The sequence below is a fragment of the Ambystoma mexicanum genome, chromosome 13 (assembly GCF_040938575.1).
Source record: "Ambystoma mexicanum isolate Mex_15411 chromosome 13, UKY_AmexF1_1, whole genome shotgun sequence".
Lineage (NCBI taxonomy): Eukaryota > Metazoa > Chordata > Amphibia > Caudata > Ambystomatidae > Ambystoma > Ambystoma mexicanum.
Genome location: NC_090938.1, coordinates 759,062,423 through 759,085,721, shown reverse-complemented (window position 1 = coordinate 759,085,721; position 23,299 = coordinate 759,062,423). Strand labels below are relative to the sequence as shown.

The 23,299-nt window shown below is 55.4% G+C and overlaps 1 protein-coding gene across 4 annotated transcripts in view; it reads left to right on the top strand.

The window, feature by feature from the left end:
* LOC138520683 (large proline-rich protein BAG6-like) overlaps positions 1-23,299 on the top strand; it is a 1,763,116-nt gene that overhangs the window by 1,232,393 nt on the left and 507,424 nt on the right. For 3 of the 4 annotated variants that reach the window (XM_069632954.1, XM_069632957.1, XM_069632955.1), the window contains one exon: positions 17,189-17,242. The exons of the other annotated variant lie outside the window; for it this stretch is intronic. In XM_069632954.1, coding sequence (XP_069489055.1) covers positions 17,189-17,242 — 54 coding nt within the window. The remainder of the gene's footprint in view (positions 1-17,188; positions 17,243-23,299) is intronic. 4 annotated transcript variants of the gene reach the window in all.

The window sequence follows — 23,299 nt, the reverse complement described above, 5'->3', positions numbered from 1 at the left end:
TGGTGGGCTCTGTATCAGGTGTGTGGGATTGCACACTCAGCATGGGAGTTGGTGCAGGCATTGGCTCAAGTGTAATGGTGTCAGGGGGAATGTCAGCAGGATGGACTAGGACCGACACTGTCCTGGCTGGGTGTGTGAGAGCTGGGGTGGATGGAGCCGCAGCTGCCCCTGCAGCCTCTCCGCCCTGCCTACTTGGGGCAGCAGATGACCTTGCTGCCCCAGATCCACGTGGGATGATGGCATCAACGTGCACCAGCGCACGTGTCGTAGCCCTGCTGACCTGGAAGTCAGCCATGGAGTCAGCCAGGTCTGGTGCCACAATGGGCTGGTCCAACAAGGGCTGAGCATGGATGGTGTCAGCCACATCAGCCTCAACGGGAGGGGGGGAGGGGGGGGAGATTATGGGTGCCCTTGACTGGTCCTCCACACATGGGAGGACAGGCTCACCCTGCAAGTTACGACCACGTCCCCTACCGGATCCACCACGGCCACCACTTGTGGCTCTTCCACCTTTGCCACCCTTACGGAATCCTCGCCTCCCAGCCATGGCACTGATGTTAATGTGCGTATGGGAGTGGATGTAGACTATTGTCCTGGGCAATTGGGGGTCAAAGGGGTTGGGTACCAGATGGTAATTGTTTTCCCACACGGAAGACACCACCATCCCAGGGTTGCCCTGCCCTCCGGCCGATGCCTGCCCCTCTGATCTTGATGGCCCCGAGCCATGATGCCTCCCACGTCGAGCCTGCTGCTGCCTCCGACGCCACTGCCTCTGCCAGCACGACGGCATCCAGGCTGATGGAAACCACCGACGCCGTCGTGCACGTGCCCTGCCCGATGATGCTGTCACATCTTCCATCTGCTGGGGTCCAGTTGCTGTGTTGTCCACCCCTGCTGGACCTCCGACTCCCAACTGTGGCAGGGATGGGATCCCCACCGAGCTGGCTGCATTGGTCGGGGCAGGTCCACAGGGGGCCCTGGTGGCATCTGGGCCGGAAGACGGCAAGGAGAACGACTGGTGTATAGCCTGCACAGAGGAGGAGAGGGCCGCCAGTTTGGCCAACACATGCAGCAAACCCCCGAACATGGCCGATCCCAATTGGGCCACGTCGGCACGGTGCACTTCGTGATGACGTGCGTGCTCCCGGGAAGCATGCACGGCATCACGAATCACAGCCGTGCGCATCGCGACCCCAATCAGGACCTTCTCCACACGGCCAGGGGTTCCCACGTCCGCAGGTGGAGGGGAGTCAGGTGACATGGACATCCCCTCTACCTGCGGACGGGCCTGGGACGGGGCATCCCTGCTGGTGCATGGTGGTGCACTCACAGGGTCAGGGACAGCGACATGCACAGGCCCCTCCACGGTGACCTGTGCTGCCTCCTGCCCCTGGCCCTGGACTGCACCACTTGCACCAGCAGGGATGCCCCCACCAGGCCCCATGTGTGCCCCAGTGGCGGCCTCCTCCTCCTCTGTGCAAACCACCAACCTGGATGGCTCCTCACCGTCTCCCACCGTAGCAGGCCCCTGTGGGGGCTCACCCACCCCTTCCGCTGCAGCCGTGGGGGCATCCCCGCCGCCTTGCTCCACAGCGCCGTCTCCGCCTTCTTCTTCACTAGCCGCTGCGTAGAGGGAGACAAAGAACACAAGCATCAGGGTACTGTACAATGGTCCCCTAGACAGGAAGCAATAGCAGATGAGCACCACTGTCAAAGTACACTTCCATCATGTCCCTCCACAACACATGGGTCAGTCCAGGCAAAACACACACAGTAACAGGCATGGTGCATGCCATGGACATTTCCATGCATGTCCAATGGACTCTTGAAACATTCAATGATATGTAACTCACATGCATCATGGCTCATGCCTATCACATGCACACACTTCACCTCAGTCACATCCATCTGGCCCCAAACACACCAAACACAGCGGATACAAGGGTAATTTGGCTGCTTCACTGAATCTGTGCATTGTCACACACATGTGTCATGCATCCATGGCATGCACAAGTCACAGACACGCAGGTCAGGCACACAGACATGGCTACCATATATGTACCTGGCATCAGCACCCATCCCTCACCCCCACCCATGTCCAGGTACAGAGACTGGCATGCTCTCATGTTCAAAATCTGCATAGGGCTCCCCATGCGGCATTTGAACACATGCAACAACCATGTGGGTCACACATCACTGGTCGCACATGCATTACTATGATGTCCCTGCACACATACATGCATACATGGCCTATGGCACACATACAGGCAAGTATCATAGAACCAGCACACCGCAACATGCCCTGTCTCACACAGTAATGCTTGGACACTTACCGCTCAACTCCAGACGGGCCTCCCTCTCAAGGATCTGGGCGTGGAGCGCTGGGCGTACGCGTTCCAGGACCCTCATCTGGATGGAACTCATGCGGCCCCGGCCCCCCTCCACGAGGCGCCGGGCCTTCACAAGGGTCCTGGACCTCAAGTCCTCCCAGCGCTTCTTGATCTTCTGGACGTTGCGGGTTGCCACCCCCTCCGCGTTGATGGCAACCACACAGTCGGCCCAGATCCTCTCCCGTCCTTCCTTGCTGGCGCGGGACGATCCAAAGAGGGCATCATACTGCCCCAGGACATGCTCCACCAGGACACCAACTTCGGTGGCAGTGAAGCTGGTGCCCCTCTGCCCCTCTGGCCTGGGGTTGCCACTGGTGCCAGATGTGGAAGTGCCCGACATGGCAACCCCAGAGGCAGGTGTGGGTGGGCAACTGGGTCCTGGGGCTGGGCTGTGGAGCGATGTAATCCCAGTCGGGAGTCTTCAGTTCCAGCAAGGGTGGACACAGCAACTGGACCCCTGCAGATGGCTGATGTGCAAGCACCAAATGGCAGGGCACGGTGGCAGCAGGCAGGCAGGCAGCAGCAGATGGCACGTGGGAGGCTGCTCGGGGCACTGGGGGGCAGTAACTCGGCCTTCTGGGCAGGAGCGTGGTCTTCCGTGTGTTTTCGCGTGGCCAGCTTGATACGGAGTGATTTGGCACGTGAAAATCCTGCACGTCAGCGTGAAATCCGAGGAAAGGCCCTTAGCGCGTAAGCGCGTCAGCACGCATACGCGATTCTATTGGACCAGAGTCCCTCAGCACGTAAGCGCGTCTGTGACGTGACCCGCACGGGTGTTCCCCACTCAGCACGTGATGACGGAGCACACGTGGAAATACTGCACGTCAGAGTGTCATCGCGTGTAATTGGACAAAAGTGCGCGTACACGCGATTGGCCTATGTACGTGTATTTCAGGGGTGCGCGGGCACTTACACACGCAAGTACGTCAGCGCACCTGTATCCCGTGGTGCGTGGGAATTTCCACACGCTATTGGACTGGGAACTGGATTCCAGGGGTGCGCGGGTCACACGCTCGCCTAGAACACGCGCAAAGCATAAATTTGCGCACTTTAACAATAACAAGCTCAGACGCCAGGATGAACATACCGTTCCTAGCAGCAGTGGCAGTGGGCTACCAAAGGAGGAGGAGGAGGATAGTCAGGGCCAGAATATTCACACCCAGAACCAGCCTTTTCGGGATGCCTGATGACCAGGTGTATGGGAGGTACAGGTTTCCACCACACATAATACTGGACCTGGTGAGTGAGTGGGAGGATGACCTCACATCACCCACCCTTTGCTCCCAAGCACTCAGCCCCCTGGAGAAGGTCCTCAATGTACTGCACTTCTTAGCCACTGGATCATTTCAGCGGACAAGTGCCATAGTGGGTGGGGTGTCACAGGCCATCCAGTCACGCTGCCTACACCAGGTCTTGAACATCATCACTGCACGCCCATCAGTCCGCAGGCACATATACCTGCCCAGAACACCTGCAGAAAGGCATGCTGCCGCCATGGATTTTTACGGTGTGGCACGATTCCCCAAAGTGCTAGGTGCCATCGACTGCACCCATGTGGCTCTACGTCCCCCCAGGGCATCTGAGCACATCTATAGGAACCGCAAGCACTGGCATTCCATCAGCGTGCAGGTAGCATGTAATGCCAAGGGAATCATCACCTCAGTATATGCCAACTATCCCGGGTCCACCCACGACAGCTTCATTTACCGAATGTCCACCCTAAGCCGGGACCTAGAAGCTGGGCGGCATGGCGATACATGGCTGCTTGGTGAGTATGTATGCCACTGCACATGCATGCATGTTGGATACTGAGCAAGGTCACAACCCCACCAATGATACCAATCACCACCTCCACAGGGGACAGTGCCTATTCTCTCAGCCCCCACATGATGACGCCAATTCGGAACCCCACCACGCCACCCGAGGTAAGATATAACACAGCCCACATTACGACCCGGGGCATAGTGGAGCGCACATTCGGAGTGCTAAAGTCACGCTTTCGCTCCCTTGACCGTTCTGGCGGGCAGCTGTTATACGCTCCCCCAGTAGTGTGCAGGATCATAGTGGTAGCATGTGTCCTGCACAACGTTGCAACACGCCGGGGCCTGGCCGTGGACATGGTGGTGGCCCCACATCCCCAACCACATGCACAGCCGCTGCGCATGGGAGGGGAAAGGGCACGGGGGGAGGCAGCCCGTACACAGCTAGTGGCTAATTACTTCACATAGTGATCACACCCCTGTGGAGTGCACACTGGCCTGGCACATTCCATCTGACAATCAATGATGACTCAACCTGACACTGATCCTGAATGTCTGGAGATTCAACCGTGAAAAGCATATCAGCCTGAGATTGTTCACCTGGAAGTGTTACAATGTGTGCATCCCTACCCACACACACCACCAATGCAGTTTTGTGAAGAAACACATTCAAGCAGCTAAAATGAATACCCACTTGCTAAATGCAACAAGAGGACAGTGCCATATCACCCAACCCATCCCCAGCACCGCCACACAACACACCGTGCCATGTCATGCTATGTGCAGGTAACAAAGTAATCCCCACAACATGACAAGTGTCACGATGTACAGTGTCCCCAATTGAAACTTGCTACACCTGAAATGCTCACTGTAATGCAGGACCAACAACAAACTTGAGCAGGTACTACCATTAACATGACTTCACTAATGTAATAAATCAGTAGTCTCACCACCTGGAAATACCTGCACTCCCACCACTTCCAACTGTACAGTGTTGGCGCCATGTAGAGTTGTAGGTGCACTGCTGCCAACAAGGACGCCATCTCCAGACTAGAGGGCCTTGTGTAGACAAGAGGAAGGGACCTGCAAATTGGGAGGCAGACACAGATGATGAGTTACACATCAATGCAACATGCAGTGTACAACAGAACAGCAATATGCACTAGGAATGTATACACAGTATTGACTAGACTACCCACACATGTAGTGGGAGTCCAATGTCACCATGTACTTCAATGTCACTTGGGCACACCCTTTGCAAGCCCATGGAAACGGGAAGCAGGAGGGGTGTGTGTGACTCAAACCCAGGCATCTGAACCAAATACATGACAAGCCTGCATGTGCCCAGCCACAATGCAGCGTATGCCCACAGGATCCATGGAAGCCAACAAATTGTCCCAAAAAAATTGGGAAAAATATACAAATAAAAATAAAAATAAAAATAAAAAAAAATAAAAAATGGCCATTAATGGGCCCGGGGGGGTTGGGGAGGCCACCCAGGAGGTCCGAGGACAGGGTGCACACCAAAACCCACCTGTGTGGATCCTGGGAAAAAAAAAACACCTCCATGGGCTCATGGCCCACACGGCTACCCTGTTGTGGGAGTATCACTGCTGTCGCTATTATCACCCTGTGCAGCTGCATCCGGAGGTGGTTGCACTATGGGAGGCAGCCCACGCAAGGCCCTACTCTGTTCCTCCATGGCTGCAAGCATGCGGGTGTGGTAGGTCTCGTTCTGGAGGATGAGGGTGCGGAGGTCCCCATGCAACAACTCACGGGATGCCCGGACCTCCGCCCTTGTTGCTTGCATCTCAGCTGAGAGCGTACGGGTGAGACGCTCCAGCTGCTGTTCTGTCCTTTGGTGTGTTGAAGCCTCAAGCTCAACAAGAGTCGTCCTGAGTTGATGGAGCTCCTGCCTCAGGGCTTCCCTGTGGCCCTGGGACTCTATGGAGATGGCCTCCTGCAGAGTCGCCAGTGCCGCCCGCCTGTCCCTGTTGGACGCCAACATGTCCTCCCTGTGTGACTGGCAGATGGAGTCGGTTGCCTGCTCTAGTCGCTCCATCAGCCTTTCAGGGGGGACAATGGAAGTGGCCACCCTATCCATGGCCTGAGCCATCATCTCGGATGATGCTGCCTGTTGGGTAGCCATACCGTAAATGGATTGCTCCCATGCGGTATTGCCAGGTGGCGTACGGCCACCACGTCGGCGGGCACCACACCTGTCTGGGGCAAGGCGGACTGCGCCTTGCTGTGCCAGCACTGCCTGAGGCTGCAGGACTGCATTCCCCCTCTGATCTGCTGGCCCAGGAACAGGATCAGATGTCGCGGAGTGTGACCCTGCATCCATAACCACCAAAGGCCTAGCTGCCAACACTGACATCCCCATTGAGGGTTCTGACCCTGGTGCAGGTGGGTGGGACAGAACAGAATCCCTCCCTGGAACACTCACCTGCGACGGCACGTAGGTCTCATCATCCGAATCAACAGCTGAGTACAGCTCGGGGGAGGTGCAGCCAGAGACACCCCTTGAGAGCACGACCTGCAGCACTTGTGGGTTCTCACCCACCAGCACACCACGTCCCTCACTGGTGGTTGGTCGGCCCTCGGACCCCTCCTGGCTCTGCACCATCTCCACAACCCCAGCAGTATCAGGTGCGTCTTCCCCTGCAAAGACATAATAACAAAGAAATGGAAACAGGCATTAGCACCATGGCACACAATGAGGGCTGAGAAGCAAGAGAACCAGTACTTGATTGACACATGTCCCACATGACTAAGACCCTCCCATGCATGCACCCTCACTGCGTATGAAGGGCAGGCAAATGGCACACACTGATGACACAAAGATGGAAGATGAACACATTTCCTGCATGCTGCCTGGCAGTGGCATCACACATTGGCCTGTGATTGCCAGGTGACACACACATGCCATCACACAGATGGCATGTACCATTGCTATTGAGGCAAGATGGAGAGGAGGGCAGCACTTATTCATTCAGTCCAGTTCCCGCATGTAATAGCTTTTCTAAATCAAACAGGTCTGATTTTCACCTGGAGCTGGCAGTCCCAAATGGTCCAATTGCACAGGGACATGTGTGAACATATGATATCCAGGTAACAAAGTCACTCCACTTTACCATAGCCATGCCAGACATGTGACTAGAGGACTGAGAAATGCCTAGTATAAGTGGTGGAATGCAAACAATCTGTCTGAATGAACAGAGAAAAATAAGCAACAATGTTGTGGCAAGGTGACACTTCAAGGGCAACTGGCGTGCTGTTGGGCTAGATGTCTACTGTTGGCAGAAGGTATACTGCAATGGCCAAATGCAGCTGCGCAGGATGTATTGCATGAAGCACATGGCTGACCCATACGACTCAGGCGCACACACTCTCACCTGGCACACAAACAGAAGCCCTCACACACACACCATGCACATGGATGAGACACACACATGCATGTGCACTCACCGGACAATGCCTCGTAATCAGGCAGATCTCCCACGCCTTGGATCTGTTCCTCCGTGACGTAGGTCCCAGCGACTGACTCATGTGGAGTGAGTTCCATGTCTACTACTGGAGACCCACCTCCAGTCACTAGAGTTGCGGCATGACTTGAGGCCAGCTTCTTCTTTGCCCTGCGCTTTAGGTCATTCCAGCGCTTATAGCAATCATTGGCTGTGCGCCTCACGATTCCAAGGGCACTTACGATGTCCGCAACGGTCTGCCAGTGTGCCTGGCGTTGTGCAGGTGTGGTCTTGGATCCTGCAACAATGACCATCTCGTTATCATGTCCGGACACATACTCGACAAGTGCATTCAGTTCGTCATCCGTGAAGCTGGGCTTCCTCAACAGGCCGGACTGTGTAGCCGTGTCTGGGGCATCAGCCTGTGCCGGACGAGCACTCTTCCTCTTCCGCTTGGAAGGTGGTGGTGATCCTGAGTGTCCTGCGCCGCTCTGGACACTAGGGGCAGGAGCCCTGGTGGGCTCTGTATCAGGTGTGTGGGATTGCACACTCAGCATGGGAGTTGGTGCAGGCATTGGCTCAAGTGTAATGGTGTCAGGGGGAATGTCAGCAGGATGGACTAGGACCGACACTGTCCTGGCTGGGTGTGTGAGAGCTGGGGTGGATGGAGCCGCAGCTGCCCCTGCAGCCTCTCCGCCCTGCCTACTTGGGGCAGCAGATGACCTTGCTGCCCCAGATCCACGTGGGATGATGGCATCAAGGTGCACCAGCGCACGTGTCGTAGCCCTGCTGACCTGGAAGTCAGCCATGGAGTCAGCCAGGTCTGGTGCCACAATGGGCTGGTCCAACAAGGGCTGAGCATGGATGGTGTCAGCCACATCAGCCTCAACCGGAGGGGGGGAGGGGGGGGAGATTATGGGTGCCCTTGACTGGTCCTCCACACATGGGGGGACAGGCTCACCCTGCAAGTTACGACCACGTCCCCTACCGGATCCACCACGGCCACCACTTGTGGCTCTTCCACCTTTGCCACCCTTACGGAATCCTCGCCTCCCAGCCATGGCACTGATGTTAATGTGCGTATGGGAGTGGATGTAGACTATTGTCCTGGGCAATTGGGGGTCAAAGGGGTTGGGTACCAGATGGTAATTGTACCCTAGTGCTCTAGCAAGGCTGAATGTAACCCCTGGGGAAAGATGACGGGTCACGCAACGCACAGGAGGCCCAAAAAAGGGAGATGACGTGCACGCAACCCCTCCTAGACCACGTGTGCAGAAAGAAAAACCTGCACTACGCTGTGGCACCCAGTAACACAAGAATGAACTTATGCGTGTCACACGCAGCCTAGAATGCCCTCTGAAGGGGTAGGCTACACACGGGGCAAGCACAGATGTTAGATACGTGCGTGATTCACCGTCTGCCAAGTAAAAGAGCGTGAAAAATGAGCGCGTTTGGTTGGCAACACCCCCGCCAAAAGAAGATATGTACGCTGTCTGAGGAGACAGAACAACAGTAGAAGGGAACACTGTTTGAGGGAACAGGCCCAGGTAAACCAGTACAAGAGAAAAAATAGAAAAAGCTGTCAGAGGTAACAGGGAGTACGAACTTGAAACGCCGTGAAGTAAATCGCGTGTGAAACGACAAGAAGTACAGAATTCACCCACTCGCTCTCCACGAAAAGCACGTACAAGGAATTGGTGTTCTACACGTACCTTATATGCAGGCCCACACGTACAGCGTCACTTACGCGGCGTGTACGTGCTAGGCCCATTCCCACCAATTACACGCTTTGTCACTTCTGCGTGTAGGTCCATTTGCACCAATTACACGCTTTGTCACTTCTGCGTGTAGGTCCATTTGCACCAATTACACGCTTTGACACTTCTGCGTGTAGGTCCATTTGCACCAATTACACGCTTTGACACTTCTGCGTGTAGGTCCATTTGCACCAATTACACGCTTTGACACTTCTGCGTGTAGGTCCATTTTCACCAATTACACGCTTTGTAACTTCTGCGTGTAGGGCTATTTCCACCAATAACACGCTTTGACACTCGGACGTGTCACGCAACTTTTTCCTACGCGTGCACGTGACTTCATAGACGCGCATACGCTAGTGACGTGTTTACGCGCTAAGGGCCTTTCATCGATTTACACGCAGACGTGTGGGATTTTCTCGTGCAAAATCACTCCGTATCAAGCTGTCCACGCGTTCACACACAAAAGACCACGCTCCTGCCCAGAAGGCCAAATTACTGCCCCCCCAGAGACCTGAGCACGCTCCCACCTGCCATCTGCTGCTGCCTGACTGCCTGCTGCCCACGTGCCCTGCCATTTGCTGCCTGCACATCAGCCAGGGGTGCTGTTGCTGTGACCACCCCTGCTGGAACCAAAGGCTCCCGACTGCTTTTCCGTCGCCCCACAGCCCAGCCCCAGGACCCAGTTGCCCACCCACTCCTGCCTCTGGGGTTGCCATGTCGGGCACTACAACATCTGGCACCAGTGGCAACCCCCGGCCAAGGAGGCAGAGGGGCACCAGCTTCAGTGCCAGGGAAGTTGGTGTCCTGGTGGAGCATGTCCTGGGGCAGTATGATGCCCTCTTCGGAAGGTTGCGCGCCGACAAGGAAGGACGGACTCGGATCTGGATGGACATCGTGACTGCCATCAACGCGGAGGAGGTGGCAGTCCGCAACTACGAACGTGTCAGGAAGCGCTGGGAGGACTTCAGGTCCAGGACCCTCAACAAGGCCCGGCGCCTCATGATGGCAGCAGATGCTAAGGGGCGGGCGGGGCCACTTGTCGGAAGATCAGATGAGTGTCCTGGAACGCATATCCCCAGCTCTCCACATCCAGGTCCTTGAGAAGCAGACTCGTCTGGAGTCGAGCGGTAAGTGTACATGCATACTGATTGTAAGCTGTGCGTGTGGTGGTGTGCCAGGAGTGTGCAGGTTGAACATGTATTTTTATGTGGCCAAGTAGGGGGGTTGTACAGGGCTGTGAGGGTGACACATGCGAGGGGTCTCATGTGTGACACATGGATGGTGCTTGTGTGTGTGGGCTTGCATGGCACAGGATGTGGAGGTATGATTGTCAGGTGTGACATGGATGTCGATCGAGACACTGCGACAGTTGGCGGAGGTGTACACATGCATGCAGGTTTGGTGTTGTGTGTGCATGTGTAGTGTACTCCCTATGTTGCATGTGATGTGTGGATGACCTTTGGCTGCCCATGCTGTTGTATGTGAATGGATGGTGCTGGCTGTTGCATTATGGCTGTGGTATGGCTCATGTGTGCAAGTTGAAATGACATGTGTGTTGGGGATTGTGATGCCATGTGTGAGGTTTACCAATGCCACTCAGGTATAACTGTCATGTGTGTATGAGTCCATTTTACAGTGCCCTGATGCCTGTGTTTTCTTTCTCCCTGTCTGCAGCGTCAACTGATGAAGAGGGCGGAGAAGGTGCTGTGGAGCACAGCGGCAGGGGTCGCACCACCAGCCGAAGACGCAAGGCCCGGATCCCATCCCAAGTTGTGATCTCGTCGGGGAGTGAGGAGTCTGGTGCGGCGTCCCAGGCCGCAGCTGGCGAGGGGAGGTCCAAGAGGCGGAGGTCGGAGTTGGACTCCTCAGCAGCAGAAGGGGCAGCTGGGACCCCACAGGGCCCAACGGGGGAAGATGGCACGGAGTCATCCAGGTTGGTGGGGTGTTTGGTGGAGGGTGCCCCTGCACTGCTGGGGGGTGGGGGTGGTGGGAGACATGGGTGGGGGCCTGGTGGAGGATGCCCCTGCACTGCTGGGGGGTGGGGGTGGTGGGTGACATGGGTGGGGGCCTGGTGGAGGGTGCCACTGGTGGCTGGAGGGTGGGGGTGGTGGGAGACATGGGTGGGGGCCTGCTGGCAGGTGCCCCACAGTGCTGGGGGGTGGGGGTGGTGGGAGACATGGGTTGGGCATGGGTGGGGGCCTGCTGGCAGGTGCCCCACAGTGCTGGGGGGTGGGGGTGGTGGGAGACATGAGTGGGGGCCTGGTGGAGGCTGCCCCTGCACTGCTGGGGGGTGGGGGTGGTGGGAGACATGAGTTGGGCATGGGTGGGGGCCTGCTGGCAGGTGCCCCACAGCGCTGGGGGGTGGGGGTGGTGGGAGACATGGGTTGGACATGGGTGGGGGCCTGCTGGCAGGTGCCCCACAGCGCTGGGGGGTGGTGGTGGTAGGAGACATGAGTGGGGGCCTGGTGGAGGGTGCCCCTGGTGGTTGGGGGGTGGGGGTGGTGGGAGACATGGGTGGGGGCCTGGTGGTGGGTGCCCCTGGTGGCTGGTGGGTGGGGGTGGTGGGAGACATGGGTTGGACATGGGTGGGGGCCTGCTGGCAGGTGCCCCACAGCGCTGGGGGGTGGGGGTGGTAGGAGACATGGGTGGGGGCCTGGTGGTGGGTGCCCCTGGTGGCTGGGGGGTGGGGGTGGTGGGAGACATGGGTGGGGGCCTGGTGGAGGCTGCCCCTGCACTGCTGGGGGGTGGGGGTGGTGGGAGACATGGGTTGGACATGGGTGGGGGCCTGCTGGCAGGTGCCCCACAGCGCTGGGGGGTGGGGGTGGTAGGAGACATGGGTGGGGGGCTGGTGGTGGGTGCCCCTGGTGGCTGGAGGGTGGGGGTGGTGGGTGACATGTGTGGGGGCCTGCTGGCAGGTGCCCCACAGTGCTGGGGGGTGGGGGTGGTGGGTGACATGGGTGGGGGCCTGGTGGAGGGTGCCCCTGGTGGCTGGGGGGTGGGGGTGGTGGGAGGCATGGGTGGGGGCCTGGTGGAGGGTGCCCCTGGTGGCTGGGGGGTGGGGGTGGTGGGAGACATGGGTGGGGGCCTGGTGGAGGCTGCCCCTGCACTGCTGGGGGGTGGGGGTGGTGGGAGACATGGGTTGGACATGGGTGGGGGCCTGCTGGCAGGTGCCCCACAGCGCTGGGGGGTGGGGGTGGTAGGAGACATGGGTGGGGGCCTGGTGGTGGGTGCCCCTGGTGGCTGGGGGGTGGGGGTGGTGGGTGACATGGGTGGGGGCCTGGTGGAGGGTGCCCCACAGTGCTGGGGGATGGGGGTGGTGGGAGACATGGGTTGGACATGGGTGGGGGCCTGCTGGCAGGTGCCCCACAGTGCTGGGGGGTGGGGGTGGTGGGTGACATGGGTGGGGGCCTGGTGGAGGGTGCCCCTGGTGGCTGGGGGGTGGGGGTGGTGGGAGACATGGGTGGGGGCCTGGTGGAGGGTGCCCCTGGTGGCTGGGGGGTGGGGGTGGTGGGAGACATGGGTGGGGGCCTGGTGGAGGCTGCCCCTGCACTGCTGGGGGGTGGGGGTGGTGGGAGACATGGGTTGGACATGGGTGGGGGCCTGCTGGCAGGTGCCCCACAGCGCTGGGGGGTGGTGGTGGTAGGAGACATGGGTGGGGGCCTGGTGGAGGGTGCCCCTGGTGGCTGGGGGTGGTGGGAGACATGGGTGGGGGCCTGGTGGTGGGTGCCCCTGGTGGGTGGGGGTGGTGGGAGACATGGGTTGGACATGGGTGGGGGCCTGCTGGCAGGTGCCCCACAGTTGTGGGGGGTGGGGGTGGTAGGAGACATGGGTGGGGGCCTGGTGGAGGGTGCCCCTGGTGGCTGGGGGTGGTGGGAGACATGGGTGGGGGCCTGGTGGTGGGTGCCCCTGGTGGGTGGGGGTGGTGGGAGACATGGGTTGGACATGGGTGGGGGCCTGCTGGCAGGTGCCCCACAGTTGTGGGGGGTGGTGGTGGTAGGAGACATGGGTGGGGGCCTGGTGGAGGGTGCCCCTGGTGGCTGGGGGGTGGGGGTGGTGGGAGACATGGGTGGGGGCCTGGTGGTGGGTGCCCCTGGTGGCTGGTGGGTGGGGGTGGTGGGAGACATGGGTTGGACATGGGTGGGGGCCTGCTGGCAGGTGCCCCACAGCGCTGGGGGGTGGGGGTGGTAGGAGACATGGGTGGGGGCCTGGTGGTGGGTGCCCCTGGTGGCTGGGGGTTGGGGGTGGTGGGTGACATGGGTGGGGGCCTGGTGGAGGGTGCCCCACAGTGCTGGGGGGTGGGGGTGGTGGGAGACATGGGTTGGACATGGGTGGGGGCCTGCTGGCAGGTGCCCCACAGTGCTGGGGGGTGGGGGTGGTAGGAGACATGGGTGGGGGCCTGGTGGAGGATGCCCCTGGTGGCTGGGGGGTGGGGGTGGTGGGAGACATGAGTCGGGCATGAGTGGGGGCCTGGTGGAGGGTGCCCCTGGTGGCTGGGGGGTGGGGGTGGTGGGAGACATGAGTGGGGGCCTGGTGGAGGCTGCCCCTGCACTGCTGGGGCGTGGGGGTGGTGGGAGACATAAGTTGGGCATGAGTGGGGGCCTGGTGGAGGCTGCCCCTGGTGGCTGGGGGGTGGGGGTGGTGGGAGACATGGGTGGGGGCCTGGTGGAGGGTGCCCCTGGTGGCTGGGGGGTGGGGGTGGTGGGAGACATGAGTTGGGCATGAGTGGGGGCCTGGTGGAGGGTGCCCCTGGTGGCTGGGGGGTGGGGGTGGTGGGAGACATGGGTTGGACATGGGTGGGGGCCTGCTGGCAGGTGCCCCACAGCGCTGGGGGGTGGGGGTGGTAGGAGACATGGGTGGGGGCCTGGTGGTGGGTGCCCCTGGTGGCTGGGGGGTGGGGGTGGTGGGTGACATGGGTGGGGGCCTGGTGGAGGGTGCCTCACAGTGCTGGGGGGTGGGGGTGGTGGGAGACGGGTTGGACATGGGTGGGGGCCTGCTGGCAGGTGCCCCACAGTGCTGGGGGGTGGGGGTGGTGGGTGACATGGGTGGGGGCCTGGTGGAGGGTGCCCCTGGTGGCTGGGGGGTGGGGGTGGTGGGAGACATGGGTGGGGGCCTGGTGGAGGCTGCCCCTGCACTGCTGGGGGGTGGGGGTGGTGGGAGACATGGGTTGGACATGGGTGGGGGCCTGCTGGCAGGTGCCCCACAGTATTGGGGGGTGGGGGTGGTAGGAGACATGGGTGGGGGCCTGGTGGTGGGTGCCCCTGGTGGCTGGGGGGTGGGGGTGGTGGGTGACATGGGTGGGGGCCTGGTGGAGGGTGCCCCACAGTGCTGGGGGGTGGGGGTGGTGGGAGACATGAGTTGGGCATGAGTGGGGGCCTGGTGGAGGGTGCCCCTGGTGGCTGGGGGTGGTGGGAGACATGGGTTGGACATGGGTGGGGGCCTGCTGGCAGGTGCCCCACAGCGCTGGGGGGTGGGGGTGGTAGGAGACATGGGTGGGGGCCTGGTGGTGGGTGGGGGTGGTGGGAGACATGAGTTGGGCATGAGTGGGGGCCTGGTGGAGGGTGCCCCTGGTGGCTGGGGGGTGGTGGGAGACATGAGTTGGGCATGAGTGGGGGCCTGGTGGAGGGTGCCCCTGGTGGCTGGGGGGTGGGGGTGGTGGGAGACATGGGTTGGACATGGGTGGGGGCCTGCTGGCAGGTGCCCCACAGCGCTGGGGGGTGGGGGTGGTAGGAGACATGGGTGGGGGCCTGGTGGTGGGTGCCCCTGGTGGCTGGGGGGTGGGGGTGGTGGGAGACATGGGTGGGGGCCTTGTGGAGGCTGCCCCTGCACTGCTGGTGGGTGGGGGTGGTGGGAGACATGGGTGGGGGCCTGGTGGAGGCTGCCCCTGGTGGCTGGGGGGTGGGGGTGGTGGGAGACATGGGTGGGGGCCTGGTGGAGGCTGCCCCTGCACTGCTGGGGGGTGGGGGTGGTGGGAGACATGGGTGGGGGCCTGGTGGAGGCTGCCCCTGGTGGCTGGGGGGTGGGGGTGGTGGGAGACATGAGTTGGGCATGAGTGGGGGCCTGGTGGAGGCTGCCCCTGGTGGCTGGGGGGTGGGGGTGGTGGGTGACATGGGTGGGGGCCTGGTGGAGGGTGCCCCTGGTGGCTGGGGGGTGGGGGTGGTGGGAGACATGGGTGGGGGCCTGGTGGAGGCTGCCCCTGCACTGCTGGGGGGTGGGGGTGGTAGGAGACATGGGTGGGGGCCTGGTGGTGGGTGCCCCTGGTGGCTGGGGGTGCAGGGGGACATGAGCAGGTGTGCAGGGTAGTCCCCTGTTTTGTGGGCTGCCTGCAGGGGCCGTGGAGGGTGTACAGGGAACACCTGTGAGGACCCACCCAGCCTAATCGCGTGTGATAATTCCCACGCACCCCTGTAATACACGTACCCAGCAAAATGGCGTGTGATAATTCCCACGCACCCCTGTAATTCACGTACCCTGCCAAATCGCGTGTGATAATTCCCGCGTACCCCTGTATTACACGTGCCCTGGCTAATCGCATGTAAGACTTCACGCGTACCCCTGTAATACACGTTCCCTGGACAATCGCGTGTTGAACTTCCCGCGTACCCCTGTAATACACGTACCCTGGCTAATCGCGTGTAAAACTTCCCGCGTACTCCTGATATGAAGGTTGCCCGCTTTGCGTTCCTTGTTTGGCAGCCCTGTAAACTGGTCCAGGGTTAGCGCAGCCCTTTGCGATGATTTAGCGATGTTGATGGCTTTTCCTTGCGCGAGGGCGTTCTTGGGGGCGTTACTGGCACTGCTGCAGGCTCGCTGCGATACTCTGCGCCACGGCTGGTTTGGGAGCATGAAATCCATGAATACGCTGTGCGCGGAAATCGGTTTTAGCGCACGTGCCTGGCTCACACAATCGCACGCGGACACTCTGCGCCAGCTGCTTGCGACACTTTTCTGCGAAATTCTATGAATTACCCTGAGTGTCTAATAGACAATTATGGCCCAAACATGTTGACTATCTATAAGACCATAAATCAGAAAGTCTTTATGATCAGAGATTAAGTTAGGTTTCTCAGAGGCTAAGCCTGTGTGTAATGTGATTTGAAAAAACAGTGTCAAATATCTGTCATCAATGACTCTTATAGGAAGTAATCTGAGAGCTCTATTTTGTGTTTGTTAAATATCCCTTCATGATAGTGATGATGAACCACAGTACAACAACATAACCACTACCGAATAACCCCATTGTGTTTGATTATTTTGCATTGATTTGTTCGATTCCGATTTTTCGTGAATCCGATGATGTGTGATGTCTTATATACATATGTGTATTGATATATAATAAAGTCATATTTTTTATATATATTTTACCAACCGATATCTCGTGGCTGAGATAATTTAGTTGCACAATGGATTTTGAATGAGGTTCTTTTAAACAAGTGTCACCAGTCAGAGTTGTCTGGGTGGAGAGAGGGGTAATCAGTTTCCCTTTTTCTGTATTGCGATTTCTAATTTTTCCCAATTGGAAACTGACCCCCAAAAACAAAAAAGTGGGGAAAATACCCAATATTTGATATTTGCATAAAATACCTACATAACTGATATTTATTATCCTTTAGGTATCGTTGATGCACTCTGAATTCAGTGGCTTTGAGAGCTGGAATACCTTTGGTTCCACTGCTCATAGGCACACAGTTGACAGGCCCCTGAAGTCCCTGGCTTCTCGACCAGTATATGCTACTTTTGCTATTAGAGCTCATTACCGCCGAGTTGCTATGCTAAGTCAGCCAATTGTAATTGTCCTTTTCATATACTTTCAGATGGCTACAGACAACCTGATCAATGAGCTGGAAGGTCCTATATCTGAGATCTTTGTAAGTGTTTCCCACATCTTGTCCTTGGAAAAGGGTTCTCTTAAATCTCTCTTCTAGTAATGTCTACTGATTTGATGTGTGAGTGTAATGAATGCCCTGTCATCCAATCACATTATAAACGTTGATTATATACACTTTTATGGGAGATGTCGGAACACTTTAGTGGAGAGAACGCTCTGTTTATAAAATAAGCAGTTACCCAGTCTGGCTCATCTTCATTTCACAAATTAAGCCTGGGTTTCATTGGTGTCCATCTTTTTATTAGATAGGAATCCACTGAAAAGGACATCAGAATTACACCATGTATAGATGGATCCAGAATATCAAAACTTTAATTAGTACTAAACCTATCCAATAAGGTCAACGCAGATGCCACAGAAACATTATTCATTTACAAATTATTTTATTACAAAATATAAAAAAACTCATTCATCTTCTTTACAAAATACATATAGTAAAAACATATCACAGCACTAGTGCTTGCCTCTTACACACATATTGTGAAGCTCTTTTGAATTGATCTATTTCTCTGTCTCCAAACTCTGGCTTATCACAAACTCTGGGTTATCCCTTTCCAACACCTACTGTATATTTCTCCCCAACCTCTAGGGTGTCCCTCTCCAACCTCTTCTGATATTCTTCTCCAACCTCTTCTGATATTCTTTCCCTCTTCGTCTCGGCTCTCAAACTATCTTCACGATTCTCCATCTCCTCTCCACTCTAAATCACATCCTTTCCCCTCTTCCAGATCTCCTCTCCTCCTTCTCTACACTTCCAGTCAACCCCTATCCTCTCCTCCAGCCACCACAAAAGCACTCTCTTCTTCTCCTCCAACATGCTCCTCTTCCTGGTCTCTGCTTGCTCCAAACTGCCACACCACCTGGGCTCCATTTCTCCTCTTCCAACCCTGCCCCTGGAGTTGGTCTTAACATGATAGGTTGCAGGTGTGCAGAGCTTTGATTTGTCCTAGTTTCTTCATGGGTGGCGGCGGTGGCACCTGCCTGTCTAGGTTTCTGGCCTAGCCTAAATCCTGTCTGCAGATTAAAGGTTGCTGGCCTAGGCTAGTTCCTCTCTGCTTACTCAAGCTTCTTCTCTGTCGACTTCAGAGTCTGTGTAGCACAAGAGGGAGCATCTGGCAGTCAGTGCATCCTGCACGTTCTTGTCTGCGGCTCCCTGAATCTGAGCGGTAATCTATGGGTGATCTGAGCTCTCGAGTTCACAAGAGCCTAATCCTTTGAAGAAGTTGGTATGCACACGGGACACTTGAGCTACCACCAGGAGATTGCACCCATAAGAGTATAGTTCCTGTAGGACGGGGATCTTTGTGGGTATTCTTCCTGTTTCTTTTTGAGATTTACTTGTGTTATTAACCTTCTCAAAGAGGCCATGTTGACCCTTGTGACAAGCCCAGTCTAGCTCACAGCTGGCATTGGAGTTGGGGTGAACTAGGCGATCATCCCCATACAGCATCCATCCCACTGTTGCATCCAGGCAGGGCACTCTGTCATGGGGCCCAGAGGAGGTATTTGTACATAGGGCAACCCGCACAAAGAAAATATAAGGAGACAGCTAGGTGGCTTTAAACATGAAGAGAAAAAACAGGCAGTTACTGACTCTCATCATGCTTTGTGTTAGGGAGAATTCTCTGTTAAGGCTAATTTCCCAAACCTAGTGAGTCCCCCAGCAGCTTTGCTGGATTTTTGGGGTTTAATTGTTTCTCCTGCTAAGAGTGAGACTCATTTTCTCCCACTCTTAGGCATGTTTTGAGAATGTCCTTTGACTTTGTAATGTGTTTTATGGGCTATGGGGTCTTTTACTCCATAGGGCTTCATGTGTTTTTGGTGTGTTACACAGCACCCTCAGTGCTGTAACACAGGGGTGTCATAGTGACCTCCAAACATAGACTCAATACCCTGGGACTGACTACTGTCTCCCAGGGCATGTAAAGTCACTTTTTTGGTGCAATGTTAAAGATACCGCCGGGTTATTTATTTAATATTTATTCCCCGGTTGGGTCTTTTTGCCAGGACTCAGTTTTAAAATGGCGTTTGTGTTCGCCTCTGTAACTCCAAACCAAGTCGAGCCCTTTGTTCCACTTTTGGCGGGCTTCTGCACAGAAGCCTCCAAAAGTGGTGCCACTCTGTCTGGGTCTACAGGATGTGTGGGAGGGGGGAATAGGCCCCCTGGACTGAGTTGCCTTGGCAACTCAAGTCGCACTCTTGTGTGAATTGCCCAGTGGTGAGCCGCTTGGCTCACCACTTAGCATGTTTGATTGACAGCTAGGCTGATGAATGTTTTTTTTTTTTCAAAAAAGCAGGGCTTTGGGGACTGGAACTTGAGAAGTCGCCACAGGACCTAAAGAATCTGAAGAGGGGAGAAGCTGAGTCATCTACAAATACAACACCACCAGTGGAGCCCTGCTGTACGAAACTCACCACTTTCCCGACGACAGAGAAGATCTTCTTCCAGGAGAGTCTTCTTCCCTTTGAGCTGGTGGGACCAACCAGTTCGCCTTTTTCTCCTTCTAGGATCGTCTCGTGGTCGAATCGCCTGTGCCAAGCACCCCGGCGCCCAGATAGCCACGCTTCACCACTACCGTGAAAAAAAGGGTAGTACCTTTTGACCAGGAAACTCTGCGGCTGGTTTCTTCCCTGGCAGTGCAACGACCTCCAGCTTTCCTCCACGTCAAGCATGAGCTACAGATGAAGAAATTGTCTGTTGAAAATGCTTCTCTCTCCGGATCCTCTAGGAGTACCAGTCCCAAAAGACCCCGGATGCCTAAAGAGATTGTGGGTATGTATGAGTCTAAGTTGGATGTGTTGGATTGGCTGGCTATGTTTGAGTATAATCATGGGCTCCAGGACATCTCAGGGAATGAGTTACTTCCCTGGTTGTTCTCTAGGCTCCCCCCTGTTGCATCTGATGTGGTAATGGAATTGGGGGAGGTGGATAAGAAGGATTATGAATGTGTGAAGCTAGCTTTCATAGCTAGATTTGGGAAGACGCCTTCCCAGTACCTTAAGAGGTTTAGGACCCTCAAAAAGCATGATGGTACCCCTTGGGCTACCTGGGTGAGTGAAAGTTTGAAGAACTTAGAGGGATGGATTAAGGATTACAGGGTTAAAAATTATGAGGGAATGAAGAATCTTGTGATGTTGGAGTCAATTTATGATGCCTGCTCTCCTGAGCTCAGACAGCACTTGGCTGATTCAAAGGAATTAGATTCCAGAAAACTAGCTAAAGCTGCTGACTTGTGGGTTGCCAACAGGGCTACTCACAAGGACTCTGGGGCAACGCAGAAAAAGGATGAGGGGAAACAGCCTAAAAAGGACTCCAACGAGAATTCTAATAATTCCAATCCCAAAGAGGGCCCCAAACAAAACAATAAGGGTAAGCCACAAGGGAAACCAAATCAGGCTAGTGTACCTTCTGGTGCCAAACCAGAAGGAGGTCAGAGCAAGCCACCATTCAAAGAAGCATTTGGTAAATGCTATGTTTGTAGCTCACCTGACCATGTGAAAGGGGATCCGAGATGTAAGGGTAAACCTTCAGGGGTCCACGCTGTCTCCTTAGCCTTCGCTCCAGAGGAGGAAGTACAGATGGCCAGTGGAAACTTTCTACTACTGGCTGATGATCCCATTGGAGTCTCAGCCAGTGTTTCTTTAGTGTCTCTGGGGTTGTGGGAACAACAGAATTTAGATGTAAATAATTCTATCCCAGATAATACTAAAGAGTATTATATGGACAGTGTCCAGGTGAATGGTCAGGAGACTCCTGTCATTAGGGACACTGGGGCCAGCATAACTGTGGTGGGTGAATCATTTTTCAAGGCAGATGATGTTTCTAAGGCACCCAAACGCCTCACCAAGTTAGCTGGAGGGCCTGTGCAGATGCTTCCCCAATTACCAGTTCTCATCCAGTGCAATGATATGACTGTGAAGATACCTGTCAGTGTACAATGTGAGGTGCCAGGAAGGGTTCTGTTGGGAAATGACCTGAACACTCTTGGAGTAGTGTCACACACCCCCAGACCTCCTAGTAAAAGGTTACAGGAGCTAACCAGACCTGCAAGAGATGATGAAGAAAGATTTCACTCCTTCTCCACTGGAGCAACTTACTTCAGTCTCAAAATCAACAGAAGCAAAGGGGCAACCCAAGACTTCTAAGAAAAAGCCAGCAGCAAGCACTCCAGTGCTTCCAATAAGGACTTCCCCTAGGTTGTCCAAAGTTACACCTGTAACTCCACCTCCAGCTGAGGCTGAGAGGGAGGTACAACCCTGTATGGTTGAACTAGACTCTGAAGAAGAGCTAGTAGAAGGCCAAGCACATATTGGAGATCTGGATCCTGTTGACCATCCTGAGCTGCAGTCTTTACTGGCAGAAGGTGAACCCAACAGGGCAGACTTCAGTAAGGGACAGAGAGAATGTCCAACTCTGGAAGGTCTTCGCCATCAGGCAGCTTCTCAGGCTAATGGGCAAGAGCCTGGAAAGAATAGGTTGCACTGGGAAGATGGCATCTTCTACAGTGAACCGACTGAGTCTGCTCCTGGAGACTACAAGCGGCTTGTAGTACCTCAAGAAAACAGACAACAGTTCTTAAAACTAGCCCATGAGATTCCTTTGGCTGGTCACTTGAGTTTCAAGAAGATCAAAGAAAGGCTCTCACTCTACTTTTATTGGCCAAAGATGGGGGCTGAGGTAGATAAGTTTTACAAGAGCTGCCACACCTGCCAAACTTCTGGTAAGGTTGGTTCCAAGAATGTGGCACGTTTAGTGCCTCTCCCCGTAGTGGGAGTCCCATTTGAGAGGGTTGGGATTGACATTGTTGGTCCCCTTGATCCCACAACCTCCTCAGGTAACAGGTTTATCCTTGTTGTAGTAGACCATGCTACTAGATACCCTGAGGCAATTCCTATGAGGACTGTTACAGCTCAGGCTGTGGCTAAGGCCCTCCTTGGTATTTTTACCAGGGTTGGGTTTCCTAAGGAAGTAATCTCTGACAGGGGGTCAAATTTTATGTCCCACTATGTGAAAGCCATGTGGAAAACCTGTGGAGTTACTTACAAGTTCTCAACCGCGTACCACCCATAGACAAATGGGTTGGTAGAAAGGTTCAATAGAACCATGAAGAGCATGATAGGTGCTTTAGAAGATCCCCTTAAAAGAAAGTGGGACCTTCTACTGCCATGCCTTCTCTTTGCTTATAGAGAAGTCCCTCAGGAGGGTGTAGGTTATTCTCCCTTTGAACTTCTTTATGGCCATCCAGTCAGAGGTCCATTGGCCCTGATTAAGGAGGGGTTGGAGAGTGCTCCTTCCCCCAAGCCAGTCAGAGCGACTGACTATGTGATAGGTCTCCGGAGGAGAATGTCACACATGATGGCAGAAGCTAGTGATAACCTGAAAGCTGGACAAGCTTTGGTCAAGCATTGGCATGATCAAAAAGCTAACATGGTTGAGTTCACTCAAGACCAGCTAGTTCTAGTTATGATCCCAACAAGGCAGAGGGCCTTGCAAGATAAATGCATGGAACCCTTCAAGGTTGTGGGTAAACTTGGAGAGGTGAACTATCTGGTGGACTTGGGCAATCCCAAGGAGGCTCCCAGAGTCTTCCACACCAACAGACTAAAGGCGTATATCTCCAGGCCTGAAGTAGGAGCCTTGCTTCTTTTTTAAAAAAATTTTTTTTATTAAAATGCATTTGGTTTACATCTTAAACCTTACATTTATCGGTTACATTCAATCTACATTATTCTCCTCATAAAATAGCCAATTACAAACACAAATGTCTTTTATCTTTTATCCTTCTTCCTTATTGTTATTATTGTCCGACATGATGTTTTCCCAGAAGAGAATTATGGTTGCGACCATCTTTCTATTATTTCCCATTAAGATTTGACTCCATCTTTCTTCTTTTCCCATTTCAATTATGGCACTAGCGTATTTGGCGCTAAAGAGCAGTCTTTTTTGATTTAGTGCCTCGCACTCCATAATTACATGATAGAGTGTTTCGGTTTTCCCTATTATCTGACAGAATCTGCAGTCACTACTTGCACTTTT